Source organism: Rhinoderma darwinii, chromosome 1, assembly GCF_050947455.1.
Source record: "Rhinoderma darwinii isolate aRhiDar2 chromosome 1, aRhiDar2.hap1, whole genome shotgun sequence".
NCBI lineage: Eukaryota > Metazoa > Chordata > Amphibia > Anura > Rhinodermatidae > Rhinoderma > Rhinoderma darwinii.
The window spans coordinates 299965747-299991489 of NC_134687.1; the positions used below are offsets into that span (position 1 = coordinate 299965747).

Here is a 25743-nt window from a genome sequence, read left to right on the forward strand (position 1 = left end):
CCCCATTTGGAAACTACACCCCTCAAGGCATTTATTAACGGGTGTAGTGAGCATTTTGACCCCTAAGGGTATTTTCAATAAATGAATGCGCTGCGGATGGTGCAAATTAACAATGTATATTTTTCCCTAGATATGCCATTTCAGTGACAAATATGTCATGCCCAGCTTATGCCACTGGCGAGACACACCCCAAAAATTGTTAAAAGGGTTCTCCCGGGTATGACGATGCCATTCATGTGGAAGGAAGCTGCTGTTTGGGCACATTGTAAGGTTCAGAGCGGAGGGAGCGCCATTTGGCTTTTGGAGATCGGATTTGGCTTGGTAGTAGATTTGTTTGATTATTGCTGGTGTTTCCATTTATAATGTGGGGGTACATGTAAGCTGGGAAAAGTACATCAGGGGCACAGTCAGGTGGTATAATAATGGGGTAAAATGATCCATAGATGTGTGTTCTGCTGTGAAGCAATCCTTTCTGCACAGGCCGGTGTCGCACTGATATATGGCGTCCTTTCTTATCCCCCTTTTGGTCCACGCTCCGCACCTTCGCAGTTTGGGGAATTTTGCTGGGAAAGTGTTGTCCTGGTATAATACGGGCACCCTCACTTCTAGCAGATATGTTTGGGCCCTCCCCTTCCTGGTTCCCTAATTTTAGGTCCTTGATAAATCGCCTCTTGAAACAGAAGAAATGTTCCCCTCGGGCCGGCACAACTGCATATTTTTTATTTCCTGACCCATTGGAGCCTTAACTAATTTTATTTTTTCATAGACGTAGTGGTACGAGGGCATTTTATTGCGGGACGAGCTGTAGTTTATTATTGGTACCATTTTGGGGTACATGCGACTTTTTGATCACCTTTTATCCTATTTTTTGGGAGGCCAGGAAAACAAACGCAATTCTGGCATAGTTTCTTTACTTTTTTTTATACAGCGTACACCAAGCGTTATAAATTACATGTTAACTTTATTCTGCGGGTCCGTACGATTCCGGCAATACCCAATTTATAGCACCTTTTTATGTTTTACAACTTTTTGCACAATAAAATTACTTTTGTAAAAAGAATGTATTTTTTCTGTCGCCAAGTTGTGAGAACCATAACTTAATTTCTTTTTGTCGACGGAGCTGTATGAGGGCTTGTTTTTTGCGAGACGAGCTATAGTTTTTATAGGTACCATTTTTGGATACGTGCGACTTTTTGATCACTTTTTATTCCAATATTTGTAGGTCAAAGTGACCAGAAAACAGACGTTTACGTTTTTTTTTTACGCTGTTCACCTCGTGCAATAAATAATCTAATATTTTGATAACTCAGGTAGTTATGGTCGCGGCGATACCAAATACGTGTGGTTTATTATTTTTCAATAATAAAAAGGACTTGATCAGAGAAAAAGGGCAATTGTGTTTTATTTTATACTACTTGAAACTTATGGTTTTCAAACTTTTAGTTTTTTCACTTTTTTTTTTTTACATTTTTTCTCAAGTCCCACTAGGGGACTTGACGGTCAAACTGTCAGATTTATTTTTTTCTAATACAGTGCACTACCGACGTAGTGCAATGTATTAGATCTGTCAGTTATTCAATGACAGCAAGCCGATTAGGCTTCGCCTCACGGCGGGGCCTAATCGGCTTCCGTAATGGCAGAGCAGGAGGCCATTGTGTCTCCTGTTGCCATAGCAGCAGTCGCCAGTCCTGATTGCCTGTCAGGGCTGGCGATCTGAAAGCAACCGCTAAGATGCAATCGCTTTCGATTGCTGCATCGAAGGGGTTAATGGCAGGGATCGGAGCTAGTTCCGGTTAATGCCATTACAGGTGGCTGTCAGCTGTAACATACAGCTGACTTCCACCGCTGACGCCGGATCAGCTGACTACGGAAGCCGATCAGGGTCCGCCGCCAGGCGGATCTTGACCGGCTTCCGTGCTAGGCAGACCGGGAGGCCAGTATTAGGCCTCCGGTTGCCATTGCAGCCACCGGAACCCCGGCAATTTTATTGCTGGGGTTCCGATGAGCTGCAAACAGCTTAAATGTAGCGATCACGTTTGAACGCTGCATTGAAGGGGTTAATGGCGGGGATCGAAGCTAATTTCGGTCCCCGCCATTACAGCCGGATGTCAGCTGTCAGATACAGCTGACATCCAGGGATGATGGCACAGACTCAGTTTCTGAGCCGGTGCCAAACATTTGGCGTAAGTATACAACATTTTGCGGGAAGCACTGGCTTTCCATGTCGTATACTTACGACAAATGTCGGGGAAGGGGTTTTAATCAATATGGAAATTATTTCTTGTTTGACCCGAGACCTCTTTCCTTGCCAAATTAGATAGTTTATAATTACGGTAATTCTAAAGTTTTAAAAAAACTTTTTTAGGTATCCATATTGGACTATTGGAGATAGGTAATGTAGTATGTTGGGTAGCTTTTGACTAGGGCTACCCTGGCTGCTCTTGATAGTAGTAATCGATCTACACCTTACCCCTTAGTTCAGACAATAATGGAACGATATTTAAAGAACTATAGAACATAAAAGATCTTGAAGTTTGAATACCCAAGTAATCAAATTGCTACAGATGTTTTAATTGTGAGCTCAAAAGGGGGGTGGGGGCTCGAGTCGAATGTTATCAGACTTTATTTACTCAAATTATTCTCAACTCCCACGTGACTTCCAAAAGTCTTCATATATGCGGACAACATGCGCCACAGAATACATATATCCAAAGAACAGGAAGGTGTCATTCACATACAGCGATATCTGGTCAGTGTGGGGTCCAAAAGGAAAATTCCCTAATTTGTCCAGTTGATCTAATTTTAATTGGCAGCACCTCAACTACGAAATTAAATCACCAATGGGAAAAGAAGAATTGTTTTCTCTGGATGCTATGAAGGCCGTTCAACTATATTAAAAGCCTTCATAGCATCCAGAGAAAACAATTCTGCTCTCTTTAAACGTGCGGATAAATATTGCAGATTTTCAAAAACGCTTGTATTACTTGTAATAGATCTCCCCTTCATGAATCCTGATTGATCCGAAACTAAAGTAAACATAATTCCCCTCAGGCAACTTGCCAGCACCTTTTGCTGGCAATAGAAATATTGGATTGTAGGATTCGACCGAGGGAACTTTTTCCCTATTACAATATAGTAATAATCTTGGCTTTGTTCATTGAGGAGGGGGGGGGGGGGGTTACTTCCCTTTCTCATAGGCATAATTAAGGGCATTATCTATACATGGGAGCAGGAGCTTCGAATATTTTTTGTATACCTCGTAAGGTAAACCATCAAGGCCCAGCGGTTTATTATTTGCAGTTTCATTAACCTTTAAAAGGACCAGGTCTATTTCTGCCTTAAAGAGGCTCTGTTACCAGATTATAAATGCCCTATCTCCTACCTAATCGGATAGGCACTGTAATGTAGATAACAGTGGTTTTTATTTTGAAAAACGATCATTTTTGAAGAAGTTATTAACAATTTTAGATTTATGCCAATTTGTTTCTTAATGCCCAACTGGGCGCTTAACTTTTGACCAAGTGGGCGTTGTAAAGAGAAGTGTATGACGCAGACCAATCAGCGTCATACACTTATGTCCAACTGTACTCCCAGCACAGCATGATCTCGCGAGAGCTCGCTGTGCTGTCACACACACCCACAGTAACTTTACCGAAGTATCTTGAGAGTGAATAGACATTGCCTATCCACGGAACTACTGTCCCGCACTGAAAACATGATTATAGTATGGGACAGTAGTTCCGCGGACAGGCAGTGACAGCTAGCGTCATAGATAAGTATGAGGCTAGGAGCCCGGCTCCCTGCACGGTGTTCGGTCTGGGACATGCGGCCGACATGCAGACCGTATATCACGGAACGAACACAGTCGTGTGCATGGGGCCTTTTTTCTAAATTGCTTTATTACATAACATCTGCTATTTGTTGCAGGTTTTACCTCCCCATTGAATTAAATGGGGAAAACCCGAAACAAATAAGCAGCATTTACGCAAATACAATGGGCATCCTGCGGAATAAAAAAAAAAAGTTCATTCGAGCTGGCCTCTATATACCTTTATCCCCCTTAATATTAACCCCTTAGTGACCACCAATACGCCTTTTAACGGCGGTCACTAAGGGGCCTTCGGCTAGGCCATCGCCTCTTCACGGCGGCCCAGTCTAAGCCCTGCACAGGGGTCCCGTGTATGCTAGAGCCGGGGCTCGGCTGTCTAATTGGCTCCTGCTCCACCGGCCACGATCGAAGTTTACGTCGATCGCGGCCGTTTAACCCATTAAATGCCTCGGTCACAACAGACCTCAGCATTTAAATAATTTGCAGAGGGCACGAGCTCCCTCGGTCAACCATCGGCGGCACGCAAATGCAATCGTGGGCCTCCGATGGGGTGTTACGGCAGCCGGGGGCCTCAAAAGGTATACCAAAGCATTACTATGCGATCTTTAGATCGCTGCTATAAAGTCCCCTAGTGAGACTAATAAAATAAGTAATGAATGTGAAATAAAAATTACAGTAAAAAAAGTAACCATTTTTTTCCCATAAAAAATAAATGAAACTACACATATATGGTATCGCCGCAACCGTAATGACCCAAACAATAAAGTTAATATGTCATTTAAACCGCAAGGTGAACACCGTTAAAAAAAAGGCGAAATTGCAATTTTTTTCCATTGCCCCCCAAAAAAGTAATAATAAAAGTTAATCAATAAGTCCCACGTACCCCAAAACAGTACCAATCAAAACTACATCTCGTCCCGCAAAAAACAAGCCCTCATTTAACATTGACGGAGCAATAATAAAAAAAAATTACGGCTCTTAGAAAGCGACGATGCAAAAATAAATAATTTTAGTTCAAAAGTGGTTTTATTGGGCAGAAGCGGTAAAACATAAAAAAACTTCTACATAGGTGGTATCGTCATAATCTTACAGACCCATAGAATAAAGATAAGGTGTTATTTACGCTGCACAGTGAACGGCGTCAATTTAAACCGCATATTACAATGGCGGAATTTCAGGGTTTTTTTCCCCCCAAAAAAAGTTAATAAAAGTTCATCTAAAAATGCTATCTACCCCAAAATGGTGCCATTAAAAAGTACAACGAATCCCGCAAAAAAACAAGTCCTCATATAGCTATGTCGACTGAAGAATAAAAAAAGTTAGAGCTCTTTGAATGAGACTATAGAAAAGCGAAAAAAAAAAAAATAGCTTGGTCATTAGGGCCTAAAAAAGTCTGGTCACTAAGGGGTCAAGTTGTTCTTTTAGATGCTGTATTTGTTTGATCTCTGCCCCTTTATTATTTATTTGTTCTTTTAAAGAACAGTCCGCTTATATAGGCCTTAGTAGTCTCCCAAATTATATCTGGAGAAGTAGTGTTTGAGTTTAGACCTAGGCATACCCCTTTAAATTTATCAACCTCAACTGTAGGGCCCCAAATTAACTAGTGCAGACCTCCTATAGCGCTGCGAAATCTCCACATCTTGATGTTGGAACGAATTTGACAATGCCATGATGCAGACTTCCCCGTATCCCATAGAAAGCCTGTAGTAGTTGAAGTCTTCTAGTTTAGAAAACCTGTTTCGCTATACTCTATTAAAGGGACTCTAAACGTTCAACAATCTTCTGACATATAGGGTCAGAAGTTTTCATCGCTGGAGGTCCAAGCACGGAGACCCCCACGATCGCTAAAACGAAGCGGCAGAAGTGCTCATGTGAGCGCTGAGCCGCTTGCTTTCAGTTTGCCTTTTCTTGGAAAGCAGAGTTGGTGTATGGACTCAATAGAAAGTCTATGAGCCCGTATGCCGCTACATCGGCTTTCCGAGGAAAGCCGAACAGAAACGAAGCTGCTCAGCGCTCACACGAGTGCTTCTGCTGCTTCGTTTCAGTGATCGGTGGTGGCCTCCATGCTCAGACCCCCATCGATCAAAACTTCAGACATGTCACTATGACATGTCAGACGTTTGTTGAAGGTTTAATTACCATTTAAGGAATTCGGATTTCAGGTGTTCCTCTGTTTTGATCCTCACCTCTTGGACAGAGGTGCTTAATTTCTCATGTGATGGCGCTGCATGGAAATGAAACACAATGCCAGGTTTCCTCACAGATTCCAGTAGGTTGCCGGGGGTCACTTTGTTATGGGATTATTGTCAAGGGACCCTTCTAACAAGTTGGGATTGTCTAAAGTAGAGAACCCCTTTAATGTAAGCCCCCTGCATGGGGCGGATACTCATACGTTAAATGTATTTTTTATTTAATATTAAAACCAATCAAGCGGAGCAACCCAGAGAAAGGAGGTCAAAAGAACGCAGTATTATTAGAATGTTACTGTACATCGGATTAACCCGCAGATCTGCATCTGTAAAGGTAACATTTCCAAATACCATGGCATTAGCCTTGAGATCCAATGGGAGCCTTCGATCTGTGAATGGTACACAGGGTCATGAATAACCCTGTAGTTTGCTGATCGGCTGAAAATCGAAACTGTACAGTTATTCGGATTGCTATCTATGCAATTCCCCAATATATTTCTTTAAGCAATAATGAACCATAATTTGTGATCCTATTAAAAGGATACCGGTTACATGGTCATCAGGGCGTCTTGTAAAACCCTCTTCATCAACTTCTGGAAGATCCTGTAGAAAAAATAAACAAATACAAAATTATCCGACATAAAATTTACATTGAATAGGATCTACCCCTTGCCTACTTTTTCAAAGAATGAACAATTCTACAAAGCATGATATAAGAAATGCCTTAATGAAAGAGTTAAAGACAAAACAGATAGGCATGGAGGAAAAAAAACAAAGAAGAAAAAAAACAAACAACTGTTATACTCCATAATCTTACCACACAACCTGGCTCAGTATGTTCACTGAAAGAAAAAAATACATAAATTAAGAAAATCTGTGAAAATCGCAGCTATTAATAACACTATGCTGTGAAAAGAAACTGCGGACTTTCTTACACAGGCTGTGTGTCCTTCTCCCTTCTACTTAAGCCACGGATACGAAAAGGCTTTGACCATGTACGCTTTACACCTATGTGTGAGGGGAAGATATGCATAAGAAGTTGTTAATAAAAAGAATCAAAAAAGGCTGAAATATATACAAAGGCGTTACTCCACCTGTGAGGAAATAATCCCAGTGGTAACTGAAATAGACAGATGATTTAAAATGCTCTACATATTTCCCTTCATATGTTTCTGCTAAAAATGGATCAGAGCAGGAAAAAAGCAATAAAATCTTTCCATAAAGGAAAAGCTTTCCTTCTTCCTCTTGCTGTGATCGGTTACGGTTTTTAGCAAAAAAATAAAACATACATGAGGGACCACAGACCTGAAATATGCTTAAATAAAGGAGCACTGAGACCAACAGAAATGGTCATTCAAAATTTTTAGGGGCAAACTTTCAACACGTACTTCTAAGGACTTATTCAGATAACCGTAGTTAGTCCGTGTAACGGCGGCCGTCACACGGGTGCATATATTTCAATGGGGCCGTTCACTTGGCAGTTGTTTTAACAGACCGTATTTCCTTCCGTTCTCACGGATCCTTTGATTTACTCAAGTCTATGGGGGACCCGTGAGAAAGGGTCCCACACGGGGGCAATTTGGACGCGAAAAGCTAAAGTTTTTCACGTCCGAGTTCGCACTCGTTTGTGTGAATAAGCCCCAAGCCGGATATTGGTCAGTCAACGTAAGTGTTGATTTCTGCTGCCTAAAACAAAAGTGCAAATTCACAGAACTGTTGCCAAGAGATAGTTTTGTTACAAAGGCAAAATCCTGTGCTGATTAATTTCACAATATAGGGTTGGAGCTCCTTTTTTCTGATACAGAGCACCAAATTCCCGGTTTTTTATTTTCTCTCTTTTTTTATAAGAGCAGATTGCTTAAAGTTATAGGCAGAATTGCCACCGAGCAAATGGCAAAGACAGAACTATCAGGTGTGGCTGGACTTACACGCCAAGAACATAAATGCATAGTTTAAGTCAAGTGGATAAGGCAATCAAGGTTTCGTCGCGATTTAAAAAATAAAAATAAAAATAGCAGACAGGAAATGATGCTGCAAAAGTTTGTTTACTCACCAAAAGCGGTAACAGGCAATACAGCTGTGCCCACTAGGTGTGAATAGCTTCTCAGGTGAAAGGCTCAGTCTTAACGTTACACAATAAAATGGCAGCAGTTTAGGCAAAGGTGGCTGACAAACTATACGGGCAGACAGATCTTCAACTCCCCACTGATGCAGGGGACATTTTTTATCTCAAGGCTTTTTCTCTCTATAGCCCGTTCCTCTCTATTTCTCACAGGGAGACTCTCTGGCAAGTCAACCCAGCTACACACTCTTCATGTGGGGAGGCCCCTGGAAAACTTTCACGGGCCATTATGATCACACCTTCAGGGCTGTAGTCCACACACTTAACTCCGATTGGCAAGAACAGCGGCCGTTTAATACTTAAGCACTGATAAGTGGGAGACATGCACTGTCCCTAAACTAGTTGCACTCACCTAACTATGTTGGTGCATAAATTACACTAAGATATGCCGCCCAGGCTGTTCTTCCCTGCACTTGATACTTAGCAACGCAGTACAAGAGTTTAAAACAAAATCACCATTGCGTGCCATTTTAAAAAAACTTCACAATTAGGGTATGTTCACACGCCCTATTTACGGACGTAATTCGGGCATTTTACGCCTCGAATTACGTCCGAAAATACGGCTCCAAACATCTGCCCATTGAAATCAATGGGGTTACGATGTTCTGTGCACATGGGCTTTTTTTTTTTTACGCGCCGCTGTCAAAAGACGCCCCGCGTCAAAAAAGTGCATGTCACTTCTTGAAACATAATTGGAGCAGTTTTTCATTGACTCCATTGAAAAACAGCTCCAATTACGTCCGTAAAAGATGCCGCGAAAACCGCGAGTACGAGCAATTACGTCTGAAATTCAGGAGCTGTTTTTGCCTGAAAACAGCTCCGTAATTTCAGCCGTATTGGACGCTGCCGTGTGAACATACCCGTACATAAACAAATAATATAATAATGTCCCTACTCCAGGAACTAGGTTTGTTAAAAAGGAAAACCCATGAAATAATATGTCAATAAAAGTGCAAGACAATACTTTACTAGTGAGGGCAGCCTCACATTACAGGCGTATTAATATTTTTGTAAAAACTATTTGGAGGTGCAAGGCTTTTAAAGCCTCTAGTCATTGCACACGATATGCTGTACATACCAGGAGTCCGCAACCTTTGGCACTCCAGCTGCTGTAAAACTCCCAGTATGCACGGACAGCCAAAGGCTTTATTTTTCCAGACGAATGGTGTCAGGGCATTCTGGGAATTGTAGTTTCACAACAGCTGGAGTGCCGAAGGTTGCTAACACTTGATACACACACACACACACACACACGTTTATTCTACAGAAAGATAAATACAAATACCTTCTAAAGATGTTGGAAAGCGAAAACCTTCAAATTCTACTACCTCTGAAATGAAAACAGCAGAAAAGTCAGAACAAAAAGGTTGAAGACATGAAAACTTTGGAGTGCTTCTGACACGCAATTGCTACTTTCTACTCAACCATCTACAAAATGCTCTTACCAGGCCGCTCTGTTCCTGTCCCGTTACACTCTGCAAACTTTCGGATCAGCTTTTCTATGGCCACATTTTCCATGTTGTGTTTGAATTCTTCCTGAACCTGCAAAAAAAAAATACAAAAAACACTGGGGTAGGATACAGTTTGAATTCAATTAATTTCAGTGTTGGGAAAAAATACGGAAAGTCAGAATGGACTGTGGAAGAAAAAAATAAAACAGAGTCCTTTCTGAAAACACAGTCGGTGCTCTCAAATAATTTTATGTCCGCTCTAATGAGCTCTTAGAAGATAACAGGAGATGGCCTTTACATGCATACATCTTTCGAACAAAATAACAGACTTTAAGGCTGTATTCACACAGAGTTTTTTGCAGGTGGAAAATTCTGCCTCAAAATTCCGTTTGGGATTTTGAGGCAGATTTTGTCCTTCCTGCACGTCGTTTGCCGCGATTTTCGCCCGCGGCTATTGAGTGCTGCGGGCAAAAAACTCGGCGAAATACGCTCTCTCTGCCTCCCATTGAGGTCAATGGGAGGTCAGAGGCGTAAACGCGCAAAGATAGGGCATGTCCCTCCTTTCTCCCGCGAGGCGGTTTTACCGCTCGCGGGAGAAAACCGCCCCTGCCTCCCATTGAAATCAATGGGAGGCATTTTCGGCCGGTTTTTTGACGAGTTTTGCAGAGCGGTTTCATCAAAATACTCTGTGTGAACAGGCCCTAATGAAGTGAAAAGGATGTGGCAAAATAAAACGAGGATATTTAGTTTTATTTCTATTGTATGTGAAAGCCAACTTAACAGTCCGTACAATCAGAGACTGCATTCTACAAATACAGGACAGTATCGCTACTTTAGATTATGCCCCTGAAGGTTACCAAAAAGGGTTAAAAAGGCCTGTAAACATCTACAATATAATGTATTAATAGAGGCATACTAAATTCCTTGAGTAAAAGCTATAAATAATGACTAGAGTATTTAAAAGCCTTTACCAACTTACAACAGACTATGGTCTTCCGCACAGTAGCCTCCATCACTTACTTCTACTGAGGCATGCCTTTAATACACAAGATAAAACAGTTCCTCTGACTATACCATCACACTTCGGCTCTGTTCACATCTGCGTTGGGCTCCCGTTCTGATGTTCCGTCAGAGCTTTCCGTCAGAACGGGACCCTGAACAGACATGAACGGAAACCAGAGGTTTCTGTTTCCATCACCATTGATTTCAATGGTGACGGATCCGGTGCCCATGGCTTCCGTTTGTCTCTGTTGTGCACCGGACCTGTCGTTTTGCCAGAAGAAACCCAAGTTGTGATGGGGAAAAAAAATAAAAAATTAAAAAGGGTAATGAAAGTATCCGACTATTACAACAATTTTTTTTCTAGTACCTAAATTATGTCCTGCTGCATTGAGTACAAACCCTTTAACCCCTTCCCGCTTTGGCCACTTTTGACCTTCCTGACAGCCTCATTTTTCAAATCTGACAGGTTTCACTTTATGTGGTAATAACTTCGGAATGCTTTTACCTATCCAAGCGATTCAGAGATTGTTTTCTCGTGACACATTAGACATTATGTTACTGGGAAAATTTGCTCGATACATTCAGTATTTAATTGTGAAAAAACACAATTTTGTGAAAAATTGCAAAAATTAGCATTTTACTAAACTTAAATGTATCCGCTTAGGCTATCTTCACACGGAGTATTTTGCAGAGTTTTTTGACACGGAAACCGCGTCGCAAAACTCGGCAAAAAAGGCCCGAAAACGCCTCCCATTGATTTCAATGGGAGGCGTCGGCGTCTTTTTCCCGCGAGCAGTAAAACTGCCTCGCGGGAAAAAGCAGCGACATGCCCTATCTTCGGGCGCTTCCGCCTCTGACCTGTTACGCCTCTGACTCTGATACGAGAAAGCGTATTTCGCCCTGTTTTATGCCCGCGGCCCTCAATGGCCGCGGGCGAAAAACGGCGCGAAAATCGGCGTGCGGGGAGAGGAATATCTGCCTCAAACTTCCAAACTGAATTTTGAGGCAGATATTCATCCTGCAAAATACCCCGTGTGAACATAGCCTTATAAGACAGGCAGTTATACCACACACAATTGTTGCCAATTAACATCCCCATATGTCTACTTTAGAGTGGCATTGTGTTTATTTTTTTTTTAACATCCTTTTATTTTTCTAGCACGTTACAAGGCTTAGAACTTTAGCAGCAATTTCTCACATTTTCAAGAACATTTCAAAAGGCTATTTTTACAGGGGCCAGTTCAGTCGTGAAGTGGCTTTGAGGGCTTTATATATTAGAAACCCCCAATAAGGCACCCCATTTTAAAAACTGCACCCCTCAAAGTATTCAAAACCGCATTTAGAAAGTTTCTTAACCTTTTGGACGTTTCACAGGAATTAAAGCAAAGTAGAGGTGAAATTTACAAATTGCATTTTTTTTTGCAGAAGAAAGTTTTACCAGAGAAATGCAACTCAATATTTATTGCCCAGGTTCTGCAGATTAAGGAAATATCCCACATGTGGCCCTAGCGTGGTAATGTACTGAAGCACAGGACTCAGAAGCGAAGGTGCACCTAGAGGATTTTGGGGCCTTCTTTTTATTAGAATATATTTTAGGCGCCATGTCAGGTTTGAAGGGCTCCTGCAGTGCCAAAACAGTGGAAATACCCTAAAAATGACCCCATTTAGGAAACTACACACCAAGGAACTTATGCAGAAATTATTGGAAGTAGGCCGTAAAAATTAAAACCTACATTTTTTTAAACGAAAATGTAGGTATAGCTATTTTTTTTTTTCGTTTACACAAAGACTAAAGGAGAAAAACCACCACAAAATTTGTAAAGCTATTTCTCCCGAGTAAAACAATACCCCACATGTGGTCATAACCGGCTATTTGGACACACGACAGGGCTTAGAAGGGAAAGAGCACTATTTGGCTTTTGGAGATCACATTTAGCAGGAATGGTTTGCGGAGGCCATGTCACATTTGCAAAGCCCCTGAGGGGACAAAACAATGAAAATGCCCAAAAAGTGACTCCATTTAGGAAACTACACCAATAAAGCAGTTTCTCCCGAGTACGGGAATACACCATACGTTGTCATAAACTGCTGTTTGGGCACACGACAAGGATCAGAAGGGTAGGAGCGCCATTTGGCTTCTGGAGTGCAGATTTTGCTGGATTGGTTTCTAGTCGCCATGTAGCATTTTCAACGCCCCGGTGGTACCAAAACAGTGGAAACCCCCCAGAAGTGACCACATTTTGGAAATGACACCCCTGAAGGTATTCATCAAGGGGTGTAGTGAGCATGTTCACCCCGCAGGGTTTTTGCAGAAATTAGCGTGCACTCGATGTTGCAGAGTGAAAATGGGATTTTTTTCCATAGATATGCCAATATGTGGTGCCCAGCTTGTGCCACCATAACAAGGCAGCTCTCTAATTATTATGCTGTGTTTCCCGGTTTTAGAAACACCCTACATGGGGCACTAATCTATGGCTGGACATTTGACAGGGCTCAGGAGTGAAAGAGTACCATGTAAAATTGAGGTCTAATTTGGTGTTTTACAAAGTATTGGTTCACAATTGCAGAGGCTCGGATGTGAAATAATAAAAGAAACACCTGAGAAGTAACCCCATCTTGGAAACTGCACCCCTCAAGGCATTTATTAAGGGGCGTAGTGAGCATTTTCACCCTACAGGACTTTTCCATAAAGGATTGCGCTGCGGATGGTGCAAAGTAAAAATTACAATTTTTCCCTAGATATGCCATTTCAGTGGGAAATATGTCATGCCCAGCTTGTGCCACTGGAGAGAGACATACCAAAAATTGTTAAAAGGGTTCTCCCGGGTATGGCGATGCCATATATGTGGAAGTAAACTGCTGTTTGGGCACGCTGTAGGGTTCAGAAGGGAGGGAGCACCATTTGGCTTTTGGAGCGTGGATTTGCTTGGTAGTAGTTTTGTTTGAGTATTGCTGGTGTTTCAGTTTATAATGTGGGGGTACATGTAAGCTGGGCAGAGTACATCAGGGGCATAGTCAGGTGGTATAATAATGGGGTTAAAAAAAAACGTTAAATAACCCATAGATGTGTGTTCCGCTGCGAAGCAATCCTTTACGCACAGCCCGGTGTCGCACTGATAAACGGTGTCGTTTCTTATCCCCCTTTTGGGCCACACTCCACAACTTTGAAGTTTGGGGAATTTTGCTGGGAAAGTGTTGTCCTGGTATAAAACAGGCACCCTCACTTCCAACAGATATGTTTGGGTCCTCCCCTTCCTGGTCCCCTAATTTTAGGGCCTTGATAATTCGCCTCTTGAAACAGAAGAAAGGTTCCCCTCGAGCCTGCACAACTGCATATTTTTTTATTTCCTGGACTTATGGAAGCCTTAACTAATTTTAGTTTTTCATAGACGTAGTGGGATGAGAGCTGTTTTTTTTGCGGGACGAGCTATAGTTTTTATTGGTATCATTTTGGGGTACATGCAACTTTTTGATCACCTTGCCTCCTAAAAAAATAGGCTAAAAAGTGACCAGAAAACTGAAATTCTGGCAGTTTTATAGTTAATTTTTTTTATACAGCGTTCACCATGCGTTATGAACTACATGTTAACTTTATCCCGTGGGTCAGTTAGATTCCGGCGAAACCTAATTTATAGCACTATTTTATGTTTTACAACTCTTTGCACAATAAAGTTACTTTTGTAAAAATAATGTATTTTGTGTGTCTCCAAGTTGTGAGAACCATATTCAATCGACAGAGCTGTATGAGGGCTTGTTTTTTGCGAGACGAGCTATAGTTTATATAGGTATCATTTTTGGGATACATGCGACATCACTTTTTATTCCAATATTTGGAGGGCAAAGTGACCCAAAAACAGAAATTCTGGTATAGTTTAAGTTTGTTTTTTTACGCTGTTCACCGCATGGAATAAATAACATAATATTTTTATAGCTCAGGCCGTTACGGTCGTGGCGATACCAAATATGTATGGTTTATTTTCAATAATAAAGGGAAAAGGGCGATTGTGTTATTTTATTACTTCGAACTTTTATTATAGGTTTTAAAAAAAAATTATTTTTTTTTCTTTTACACTTTTTTCATGTCCCACTAGGGGACTTGAAATTCCAACTGTCTGATTTATTTATTTTTTCTAATACATTGCACTACATAGGTAGTGCAATGTATTAGATCTGTCAGTCATTCACTGACAGCAAGCAGATTAGGCTTGGCCTCACGGTGGGGCCTAATCGGCTTCCATAATGGCAGAGCAGGAGGCCACTGTTAGGCCTCCTGTTGCAATAGAAGCAGTCGGCAGCCCTGATTGCAAGGCAGGGCTGCCGATCTGCTAGCAACCTCTAAGATGCAGCGATCGCTGCATTTAAGGGGTTAATGGCAGGAATCTGACTGATGCCAGCTCAGCTCCTGAGATGGCGCCATCTTGCCATCAGCTACGGAAGCCTTTCAAGGCTCCGCTTCCGGGCGGGTCCTGGAAGGCTTTCGTGCTAGGCAGACCGGGAGGCCAGTATTAGGCCTCCGGTTGCCAATGCAGCCACCGGAACTCCTGCAATTTCACTGCTGGGGAGCCGATGAGCTGCACTTAGATGCAACAACTTAAAGGCACTTGTGCAACCACTTCGATGCAGCGGTCAAAAGCGATCACTGCATTTAAGGGTATGTTCACACACAAACGCAAAATATGTCTGAAAATACGGAGCTGTTTTCAGGCGAAAACAGCTCCTGAATTTCAGACGTTTTTGAAAGTACTCATGTTTTTCGCGGCGTCCATTACGAACGTAATTGGAGTGGTTTTTCAATGGAGTCAATGAAAAACAGCTCCAAAAACGTCCAAAGAAGTGACATGCACTTCTTTGATGCGGGCGTCTTTTTACGTGCCTTCTTTTGACAGCGACGCGTAAAATTACACCTCGTCTGAACAGAACATCGTAAAACCCATTGCAAGCAATGGGCAGATGTTTGCAGGTGTAATGGAGCCGTCTTTTCAGGCGTAAAAAACGCCCGAATTACGTCTGAAAATAGGCCGTGTGAACATACCCTAAGGGGTTAATGGCAGGGATCCAAGTTCATTTCGGTCCCCGCTGTTACAGCCGGATGTCAGCTGTAATACACAGCTGACATCCGGCGATGATGGCATCGACTCAGCTTCTGAGCCGGTGCCATGCATTTGTCTTATGGATGCGGCAAAATGCGGGAAGAACTAGCTTTCCATGACGTATCCATACGGCAAATGTCGGGAAGGGGTTAACAATCTGGCTTATTAACCCCTTCCCGAAATTGATCGTAAGTATACGTCATGGAAAGCCAGTGCTTCCCGCAAAATGTCGTACACTTACGACAAATGTTTGGCACCGGCACAGAAGCTGAGCCGGTGCCATCATCGCCGGATCTCAGCTGTATCTGACAGCTGACATCCGGCTGTAATGGCGGGGACCGAAATTAGCTTCGATCCCCGCCATTAACCCCTTAAGTGAAGCGCTCAAATGCGATCGCTGCATTTAAGGTGTTTGCAGCTCATCGGAACCCCAATGAAATTGCCGGGGTTCCGGTGGCTGCAATGGCAACCGGAGGCCTAATACTGGCCTCCCGGTCTGCCTAGCACCAAAGCCGGTCAAGATCCGCCCGGCGGCGGAGCCTGATCGGCTTCCGTAGCCGCCGGCAAGATGGCGCCGGCTCAGGAGCTGATATGGCGTCATCAGCGGTGGAAGTCAGCTGTATGTTACAGCTGACATCCACCAGTAACGGCAGGAACCGGAGCTAGCTCCGATCCCTGCCATTAACCCCTTCGATGCAGCAATCGAAAGCGATTGCTGCATCGTAGCGGTTACTAGCAGATTGCCAGCCCTGACAGGCAATCAGGACTGGCGACTGCTGCTATGGCAACAGGAGACACAATGGCCTCCTGCTCTGCCATTACGGAAGCCGATTTAGGCCCCGCTGGGAGGCGAAGCCTAATCGGCTTGCTGTCAGTGAATGACTGACAGATCTAATACATCGCACTACGTAGGTAGTGCAATGTATTAGAAAAAAAAATAATCTGACCGTTGGAACTTCAAGTCTCCTAGTGGGACTTGAGAAAAAGTGTAAAAAAAAAGTGTAAAAAATAAAACGTTTGAAAACCATAAAAGTTTCAAGCAATAAAATAAAACACAATCCCCCTTTTACTCTTATCAAGTCCTTTATTATTGAAAAATAATAATAAACCATACGTATTTGGTATCGCCGCGACCGTAACGACCTGAGGTATCAAAATATTATTTTATTTATTGCACGCGGTGAACAGCGTAAAAAAAAAAAAAAAAAAAAAAAAAAAAAAAAAGGGAAAAAAAACTTTACCAGAGTTCCTGTTTTTTGGTCACTTTGCCCTACAAATATTAGAATAAAAAGTGATCAAAAAGTCGCACTTATCCAAAAAGGCTACCTATAAAAACTATAGCTCGTCCCGCAAAAAAGAAGCCCTCATACAGCTCTGTCGACAAAAAAAATTTAAAAGTTATGGCTCTCACAAGTTGGCGACAGAAAAAAGACATTTTACAAAAGTAATTTTATTGTGCAAAAAGTTGTAAAACAAAAAAATGCTATAAATTAGGTATCGCCGGAATCGTACTGACCCGCAGAATAAAGTTAACGTAATTTATAAAGCATGGTGAACGCTGTATAAAAAAAAAATAAAGAAGCTGTGCCAGAATTTCGTTTTTTTGTTTACCTGGCCTCCCAAAAAATAGGATAAAAGGTGATCATAAAGTCCGTTGTACCCCAAAATGGTACCAATAATAACTATAGCTCGTCCCACAACAAACCAGCCCTCATACCACTACGTCTATGAAAAATAAAATTAGTTATGGCTCCAATAAGTCAGGAAATAAAAAAATATGCAGTTGTGCAGGTCCGAGGGGAACATTTCTTCTGTTTCAAGAGGCGATTTATCAAAGACCTAAAATTAAGGAACCAGGAAGACAAGAGCCCAAACATATCTGCTGGAAGAGAGGGTGCCCGTATTATACCAGGACAACACTTTCCCAGCAAAATTCCCCAAACTGCAAAGTTGCGGAGTGTGGACCAAAAGGGGGATAAGAAAGGACGCCATATATCAGTGCGACAGCGGCCTGTGCAGAAAGTATTGCTTCACAGCGTAACACACATCTATGGATCATTTTATTGTTTTTTTACCCCATTATTATACTACCTGACTATGCCCCTTATACACTCCGCCCGGCTTACATGTACCCCCACATTATAAATGGAAACATCAGCAATACTCAAATAAATCTACTACCAAGCAAAATCCGCTCTCCAAAAGGCAAATGGCGCTCCCTCCGCTCTGAACCCTACAGCATGCCCTAACAGCAGTTTCCTTCCACATATACCCGGGAGAACCCTTTTAACAATTTTTGGGGTGTGTGTCTCCAGCGTCATAAGCTGGGCATGACATATTTGCCACTGAATGGCATATCTAGGGAAAAATATAAGTTTTTAATTTGCACTATCCGCAGTGCAATCCTTTATGGAAAAGACCTGTGGGGTGAAAATGCTCACTACACCCCTTAATAAATGCCTTGAGGGGTGCAGTTTCCATAATGGGGGTCACTTCTCAGGGGTTTCTTTTTATTATTTCACATCTGAGCCTCTGCAGTTGTGAACCAATACTTTGTAAATCGCCAAATTAGGCCTCAATTTGACATGGTACGCTTTCACTCCTGAGCCTGGTCGAATGTCCAGGCAAAAGATTAGGGCCCCATGTAGGTGTTTCTAAAACCGGGAAACCCAGCATAATAATTAGAGAGCTGTCTTGTTATGGTGGCACAAGCTGGGCACCACATATTGGCATATCTACGGAAAAAAATCCCATTTTCACTCTGCAACATCGAGTGCACACCAATTTCTGCCAATCACCTGCAGGGTTAAAATGCTTACTACACCCCTAGGTAAATGCATTGAGGGGTGTAGTTTCCAAAATGGGGTCACTTCTGGGGGGTTTCCACTGTTTTGGGCCCAGAGGCGCCCAGAAACCAATCCAGCAACATCTGCACTCCAAATGGCGGTCCTTCCCTTCTGAGCCCTGCCGTTTGCCCAAACAAGCAGTTTATGACCACATATGTGGTATTGCCGTACTCTGGAAAAATTGCTTTACAAATGTTGGGTTCTTTTTTTCCTTTATTTGTTGAGAAAATAAAAAAAATTGCGCTAAAGCTACGTCTTATTGAAGAAAAAGGATTGTTTTTATTTTCACTGCCCAATTCTAATAAATTCTATGAAACATCTGTGGGGTCAAAACGCTCACAGATGAATTCCACAAGAGGTGTAGTTTCCTAAATGGAGTCACTTTTTGGGCGTTTTCATTGCTTTGTCCCCTCAGGGGCTTTGCAAATGTGACATTGCCTCCGCAAACCATTCCTGCTAAATGTGATCTCCAAAAGCCAAATAGCGCTCTTTCCCTTCTAAGCCCTGCCGTGTGTTCAAACAGCCGGTTATTACCACTTGTGGGGTATTGTTTTACTCGGGAGAAACTGCTTTGCAAATTTTACGGTGCTTTTTCTACTTCAGTCCTTGTGGAAATGAGAAAAAATTAGCTAAACCTACATTTTCTTTGAAAAAATGTAGATTGTCATTTTCAGGGCCTACTTCCAATTTATGCAAAAAACCTGTGGGGTCAAAATGCTTACTACACCCCTAGATAATTTCCTCAATGGGTGTAGTTTCTAAAATGGGGTCATTTGTGGGGGGGTTTCCACTGTTTTGTCCCCTCAGGGGCTTTGTAAATGCGACATGGCCTCCAAAACCATTCCTGCTAGATTTGAGCTCCAAAAGCCAAATAGCGCTCTTTCCTTTCTAAGCCCTGTCGTGTATCCAAACAGCCGTTTATTACCACATGTGGGGTATTGTTTTACTCGGGAGAAATTGCTTTACAAATTTTGCGGTGCTTTTTCTCCTTTAGTCCTTGTGGAAATGAGAAAAAAAATAAAAAAATAAATAAAAAAAAAATGTAAAAAAAAAAAAAAAAATCGCTAAACCTACATTTTCTTTGAAAAAAATTAGATATTAATTTTCACGGCCTACTTCCAATAATTTCTGTAAAAAACCTGTGCGGTCAAAATGCTCACTATACCCCTAGATAATTTCCTTGAGGTGTGTAGTTTCCCAGATGGGGTCACTTTTGGGGGATTTTCACTGTTTTGGCACCGCAAGAACCCTTCAAACCTGACATGGTGCCTAAAATATATTCTAACAAAAATCAGGCCCCAAAATCCACTAGGTACTCCTTTGCTTCTGTAGCCTGTGCTTCAGTCCATTAGCACGCTAGGGCCACATGTGGGATATTTCCTAAAACTGCAGAAACTGGGCAACAAAGATTGGGTTGCATTTCTCTGGTAAAACCTTCTGTGTTATAAAAAAAATTGTATTAAAAATTTATTTCTGCAAAAAAATATGAAATTTGTAAATTTCACCTCTACTTTGCTTTAATTCCTGTGAAATGTGTAAAGGGTTAAGACATTTTCTAAATGCGGTTTTGAATACTTTGAGGGGTGAAGTTTTTAAAATGGGGTGACTTTTTGGGGGTTTCTAATATATAAGGCCCTCAAAGCCACTTCACATCTGAACTGGCCCCTGTAAAAATAGCCTTTTGAAATTTTCTTGAAAATGTGAGAAATTGCTGCTAAAGTTCTAAGCCTTGTGAGGTCATAGAAAAATAAAAGGATGTTCAAAAAACGATGCCAATTTAAAGTCGACATATGGGGGATGTTAATTAGCAACAATTGTGTGTTATAACTGCCTAGCTTATAAGCAGATACATTTAAATTGAGAAAGATACTAATTTTTCGCAAAATTTTGGTGTTTTTCACAATCAAATACTGAACATATCGAGCAAATTTTGCCAGTAACTTAAAGTGCAATGTGTCACGAGAAAACAATCTCAGAATAGCTTGGATAGGTGAAAGCATTCCTGAGTTATTACCACAAAGTGACACGTCAGATTTGAAAAATGAGGCTCTGTCAGGAAGGTCAAAAGTGGCTAAAGAGGGAAGGGGTTAATTTGTAAATCTATAAACAAGCAGAATACAAAAACGAATAGCTTTTAAGAGGACCATGCTAAAGAACAAAAGGGGACAGAAGGCTGAGGACACGTAAGATTTATTCAGACGAGCGTGTGTGAAGTAGGCGATTGGCACCCGTGTGGGACCCATTTTCACGGATCCCTCAGACTTGACTATTGAGGAATCCGTGAAAACTGACAAAAACGGGACGTCCCATTTTTTCACGAGCCGTGTGAATGGCTCCATAGAAAGACAAGCAGCCGTGTGACAGCCATAAAACAAAAATTTGCATAATGGGTTTGGCGTTTTCCCAGAAACTGCACCACTCGTGTCCATGGGTTGTTACTGGCAGCGCAGGTCAGCCCCATTCACAGGAAAGGAGCCGAGCTGCAATATCAGGCACACCCCCACGGACAAGAGTGGAATGGTTTCTGGAGAAAAAGCAAACCTTTTTTTTCTAAGAACGGGTTCAGACGAGCGTGTTCAGTCCGTGATATACAGTCCGCAGGTCGGCCGCATTTCCCAGACTGAGCACATTGCAGGGAGCTGGGCTCCGAGCATCATCATCTATGACGCTAAGAGTCCCTGCCTCTCCGTGGAACTACTGTCCCGTACTGAAAACATGTTTTCAGTACGTGACCGTTTTCCCGCAGCGAGGCAGGGACTCCTAGCGTCATAGATAACGATGACGATAGCCCAGCTCCCTGCAGTGTGCTCAGTCCGGGAAATGCGGCCGACCTGCAGACCATATATCACGGACTGAACACGCTCGTGTGAATACGGCCTAACCCTGAACAACTCTCTTCGTATACTGCCTCGAAGCAAAATAAAAAGTATATTGCAAAAGGAAATAGTTTACAGAAAATGCATGGGGTAAAGTAGTAATAAAGACTAACCGACTGTAAACACTTACCTGCCCAATCTGTACATGAGTATCCTCAACAGAATGGGAATATGCTGCAACAAGCCGCTTCATTTGTGTGAGGTGAGCTGCCTCTGTGTCTTGAAATAACTTTAAAAAAAAAAAATAATAAATAATTAAAAATACATAAATAAACATAACGTAGTGCATGAAAATCTTTCTAACAAGCTAGAACTAGCCCTGTATCTTTCATGGATCCAGAGATTTCCCGATTCATTGCTCTGCTAGATTTTCTTTAGGATGGTAGCTCTCGGGGCATGTCCTTTCTGCTGCAGCTCCTCCCCCTCCGTCATAGCTTGTATAGCCAGATTCTTCTGTTTCACAGTCTCCTCTCTAGGAGGTTTACAAATTAAGTAAAAAAGGAAATATCTCGCAACTGGAGCACTATTGTACCATAAAAGGTAAATTACAAAACAATCATTTTTAATGCGGAATTATATTACTATAATATTTAATAGTGGGACAACCCCTTCGGGAAGAAGCCATTTTTTGATTTTTGATTTTCATTTTTCACTACCTGCATTCCAAGAGCCATAACGTCTTTATTTTTCAGTCAATATAGTGGTGCGAGGGCTTATTTTTTACGGGATGAGTTGTAGTTTCTTTTGGTACCACTTATAGTTCAAAAAAGTTTGTCAATAAAAGTAGTAAAATATAAAAAAATATATAAAAAAAAAAAAACCTATATATATATTGACGCCACATTCTGAGAGCCATAAGTTTATTTTTTCACCGATTGAGCGGTGTGAAGGCTTTAGTTTTTATTGGTACCATTTTTTGGTACGTAGAACTTTTTGATCACTTTTTATAAAAAAAAATTGAGAGCAAGGTTGACCAAACAAACCGATTTTGGTGGTTTAAATTTTTTGCGGCGTTCACCGTGCGCATTAGATAATGCTATACTGTAATAGCAATTCCACATCCTGACCGAGATCTTTTCAAATAAAGAAATTGTGTTGCCAGTCCGGTGAGCGCCTCGATCATTTCTCTATATTTAGCCTGTTGTGCTACATTTTCGATGAGCGACTCCGGGGCAACCTGCCTGCAATTATCCATTTAGAAAACAAGCCATCTGACACACTCCTGCTCCTATTGTGCCGGTGTAGCAGTGCCAGCCTTTTTCCCTTCTTCCTACTCCATCCGCTATACTGTAAGGCTATGTTCACACGGAGTATTTTGGGGGAGGAATATCTGCCTCAAAGCTCCAAACGGAATTTTGAGGCAGATATTCCTCCCCCAAAATACTCCGTGTGAATAGCAATGATCGCGCCGTTTTTCGCCCGCGGCCATTGAGCGCCGCGGGCAGAAAACACGCTTTCTCCTGCCTCCCATTGAAGTCAATGGGAGGTCGGAGGCGGAAGCGCCCGAAGATAGGGCATGTCGCTTCTTTTTCCCGCGAGGCAGTTTTACTGCTCGCGGGAAAAAGACGCCGACGCCTCCCATTGAAATCAATGGGAGGCGTTCTCGGGCCGTTTCTGCCGAGTTTTGCGACGCGGTTTCCGCGTCAAAAAACTCGGCAAAAGACCCCGTGTGAACATAGCCTAATAGTTCAGACTTTTATAGACGCAGCGATACCAATTTTGTTTACTTATTACTTTAGAGGGAAAATGTTCGGTTTTTTAACTTTTAATTGTTTTATTCACTACTAAAAACCAAAATCACTTTTTTTTTTCCTTAACACTCTATTAGCCCCCCTAGGGGACTTGAACCAGCGATCATTGGGTACGGGTACGTCATTCCTGACGTCACTGTACACTGAGGGAAGTGGTACACTGAGGGAACTTTCTTCTGGTTTCCAGTCTGCTGCTAGGGGAGAGAAACACTGCTAGTATCGGAGAAGGTGTGGTAAACACTGCTAGTCTCTGAGCATGTGTGGTTTCTACACTAGCAGTGTTCACCACACATGCCTACTCCTGCGCTATCACAGAGCCTGCACGTCATTTTCTCCCCCCCTAGCAGCGGCCCGGAAACTATCAGAAGAAATTATATGTCAGGAGCTAGTAGCGCTCTGAGAAGGACTCTGGGGTTAGTGGATTCCACAGTGTCCCGGAGCAGAGTCTATACTACCGCTCTCCCCGGGACTCTGTGAAACCCCCCTGACATTACTGTCCAAATATATAGACAAGTGTTGTCAGGGTCTTCCCCAGAGAGAGAGTCCCGGAGTAGAGCCAAGACTAGCGCTCTGCTCTGGGACTCTGGCTCTGGGGTCAAATTAAGTTTTCTTTTTACGATTATGTAAGAGAGTGTTTGGTACAGCACGGATATGCTGCACGTTTGTCGTTAGCGCTCACTCATCTAATGAGATCAGAGCAGTAAAATGGCAACGGAGATTAATTTTTTTTTATAGCTGGGTGTAGTAGGAGTGAGGAGTCCCTGCTACCAGCACATTGCATGCTGGGACACAAGAGGTGCATCCCGGGAACCACATGACCGGAAGAGCAAGACAACGAACACACAGAAGTAAACAAACCTCTCAACATAAACAAAAGAAAGTAATGGTAAATTAAAAATGTAGATAACGATATTCAGGGGGCATTGATCGATAAATTGAGAAGCGTTGCAGTTATTTTTAAAAAAAAATAATTAAATATCGGAAAACTCCTTTAGGCAAATTAATATTCAAGTGCCATTTGAATGGTTAGCAGGAAAACAAGCTTTTTATACGAGAACAGCATTCCAAAGTAAAATAAGTAAATAACTAGCAAAACATTCTACGAATTAATGTGAGGTGAGCAACAAGTCTTTGTTGGCACTGGGAGTACAAGGGCAGTTACTCATCTGTAAACACTTTTTTTTTTAGTAATAACTTCAACATGAAGTAAATTTTAAAAAGGGAATGTCTAAATCAAGAACAGGGACCTTCTATGACATACATTTGCCCTAATAGAACACATGGAAAGGGGATCGTGAGACAACTTAGTAGCCTATCCTGCAAAGCTGCAGTGTGAAGAGGAAGCTGCTCTGCCATTTCTTTAACCAATTTCCTGCCAAGGACGTAGCTCATACGTCCTGGCAAAAAGGCACTTCCGTAGCCAAGGAGGTATCGGTTACATCCTTGCTACCAACGACATGCTTTAAAGAGGCTCTGTCACCAGATTATAAGTGGCCTATCTTCAACATAATCGGATCGGCGCCAAGGGGTTTATTCTAGGCAGTCACCTTTTCACGGCAGCCTACTAAACTACCTGCACGGGTGGCCCGTGCAGGCTGGAGCCGGGTCTCGGCTATCGAAGTTTACTTTGATCGCGGCTGTTTAACCCCGCAACCGCTGCATTTGAGTGGTTTACAGAGGGAGGGAGCTCCTCTGTCACTCATCGGCGGCCCACAAATGCAATTGCGGGCATCCGATGGGGTGCCATGGCAGCCAGGGGCCTAATAAAGGACCCAGGTCTGCACTGGCTATATATCCATTAGGCCGCGCCAGAGGAACGTCCGAATACATTGCCTGTCAGCTTAAGGGTATGTGCACACACACTAATTACGTCCGTAATTGACGGACGCATTTCGGCCGAAAGTACCGGACCGAACACAGTGCAGGGCTCCTAGCATCATACTTATGTACGATGCTAGGAGTCCCTGCCTCGCTGCAGGACAACTGTCCCGTACTGAAAACATGATTACAGTACGGGACAGTTGTCCTGCAGCGAGGCAGGGACTCCTAGCATCGTACATAAGTATGATGCTAGGAGCCCGGCTCCCTGCACTGTGTTCGGTCCGGTACTTGCGGCCGAAATACGTCCGTCAATTACGGACGAAATTAGTGTGTGTGCACATACCCTTACACTGACAGGCAATAATGCTCCGGTATACGAAGTATACCAAAGCATTATATCTGCGATCTAAAGAACGCATAGTGAAGTCCCCTAATGACAGAAAAAATTATTAATTTAAAATAAAAAAGGTACATATTCAAATTTTTTCCCATAAAAAATGGTTTCATTTAGTAAAAGTGTAAAAATAAAATAAAACTACACATATTATGGTATCCCCACAATCATAATGACCAAAAAAATAAAGTTAGCATATTATTTCAACTGCAAGGTGAAATCCGTAAAAGCAAGAAAACTGCTAAATTTTTATTTTAATAAAAAATACTATACACCCAAAACGATGCCATTGAAAAATACAACTCGCCCCACAAAAAAAAAAAAGTCCTCATACAGCCATGTTCATGTGAAAAAAGAGGAAAAAAAAAAAAA

The 25743-nt window shown here is 42.2% G+C and overlaps 1 protein-coding gene across 6 annotated transcripts in view; it reads right to left on the reverse strand.

Moving 5' to 3' along the window:
- LOC142648115 (F-BAR domain only protein 1-like) overlaps positions 1 to 25743 on the reverse strand; it is a 226121-nt gene that overhangs the window by 98453 nt on the left and 101925 nt on the right. For all 6 annotated transcript variants that reach the window (XM_075825420.1, XM_075825423.1, XM_075825421.1 and 3 more), the window contains 6 exons: positions 21536 to 21634; positions 9586 to 9682; positions 9426 to 9470; positions 6954 to 7026; positions 6836 to 6860; positions 6564 to 6621 (listed from right to left, as the gene is read on the reverse strand). In XM_075825420.1, coding sequence (XP_075681535.1) covers positions 6564 to 6621; positions 6836 to 6860; positions 6954 to 7026; positions 9426 to 9470; positions 9586 to 9682; positions 21536 to 21634 — 397 coding nt within the window. The remainder of the gene's footprint in view (positions 1 to 6563; positions 6622 to 6835; positions 6861 to 6953; positions 7027 to 9425; positions 9471 to 9585; positions 9683 to 21535; positions 21635 to 25743) is intronic.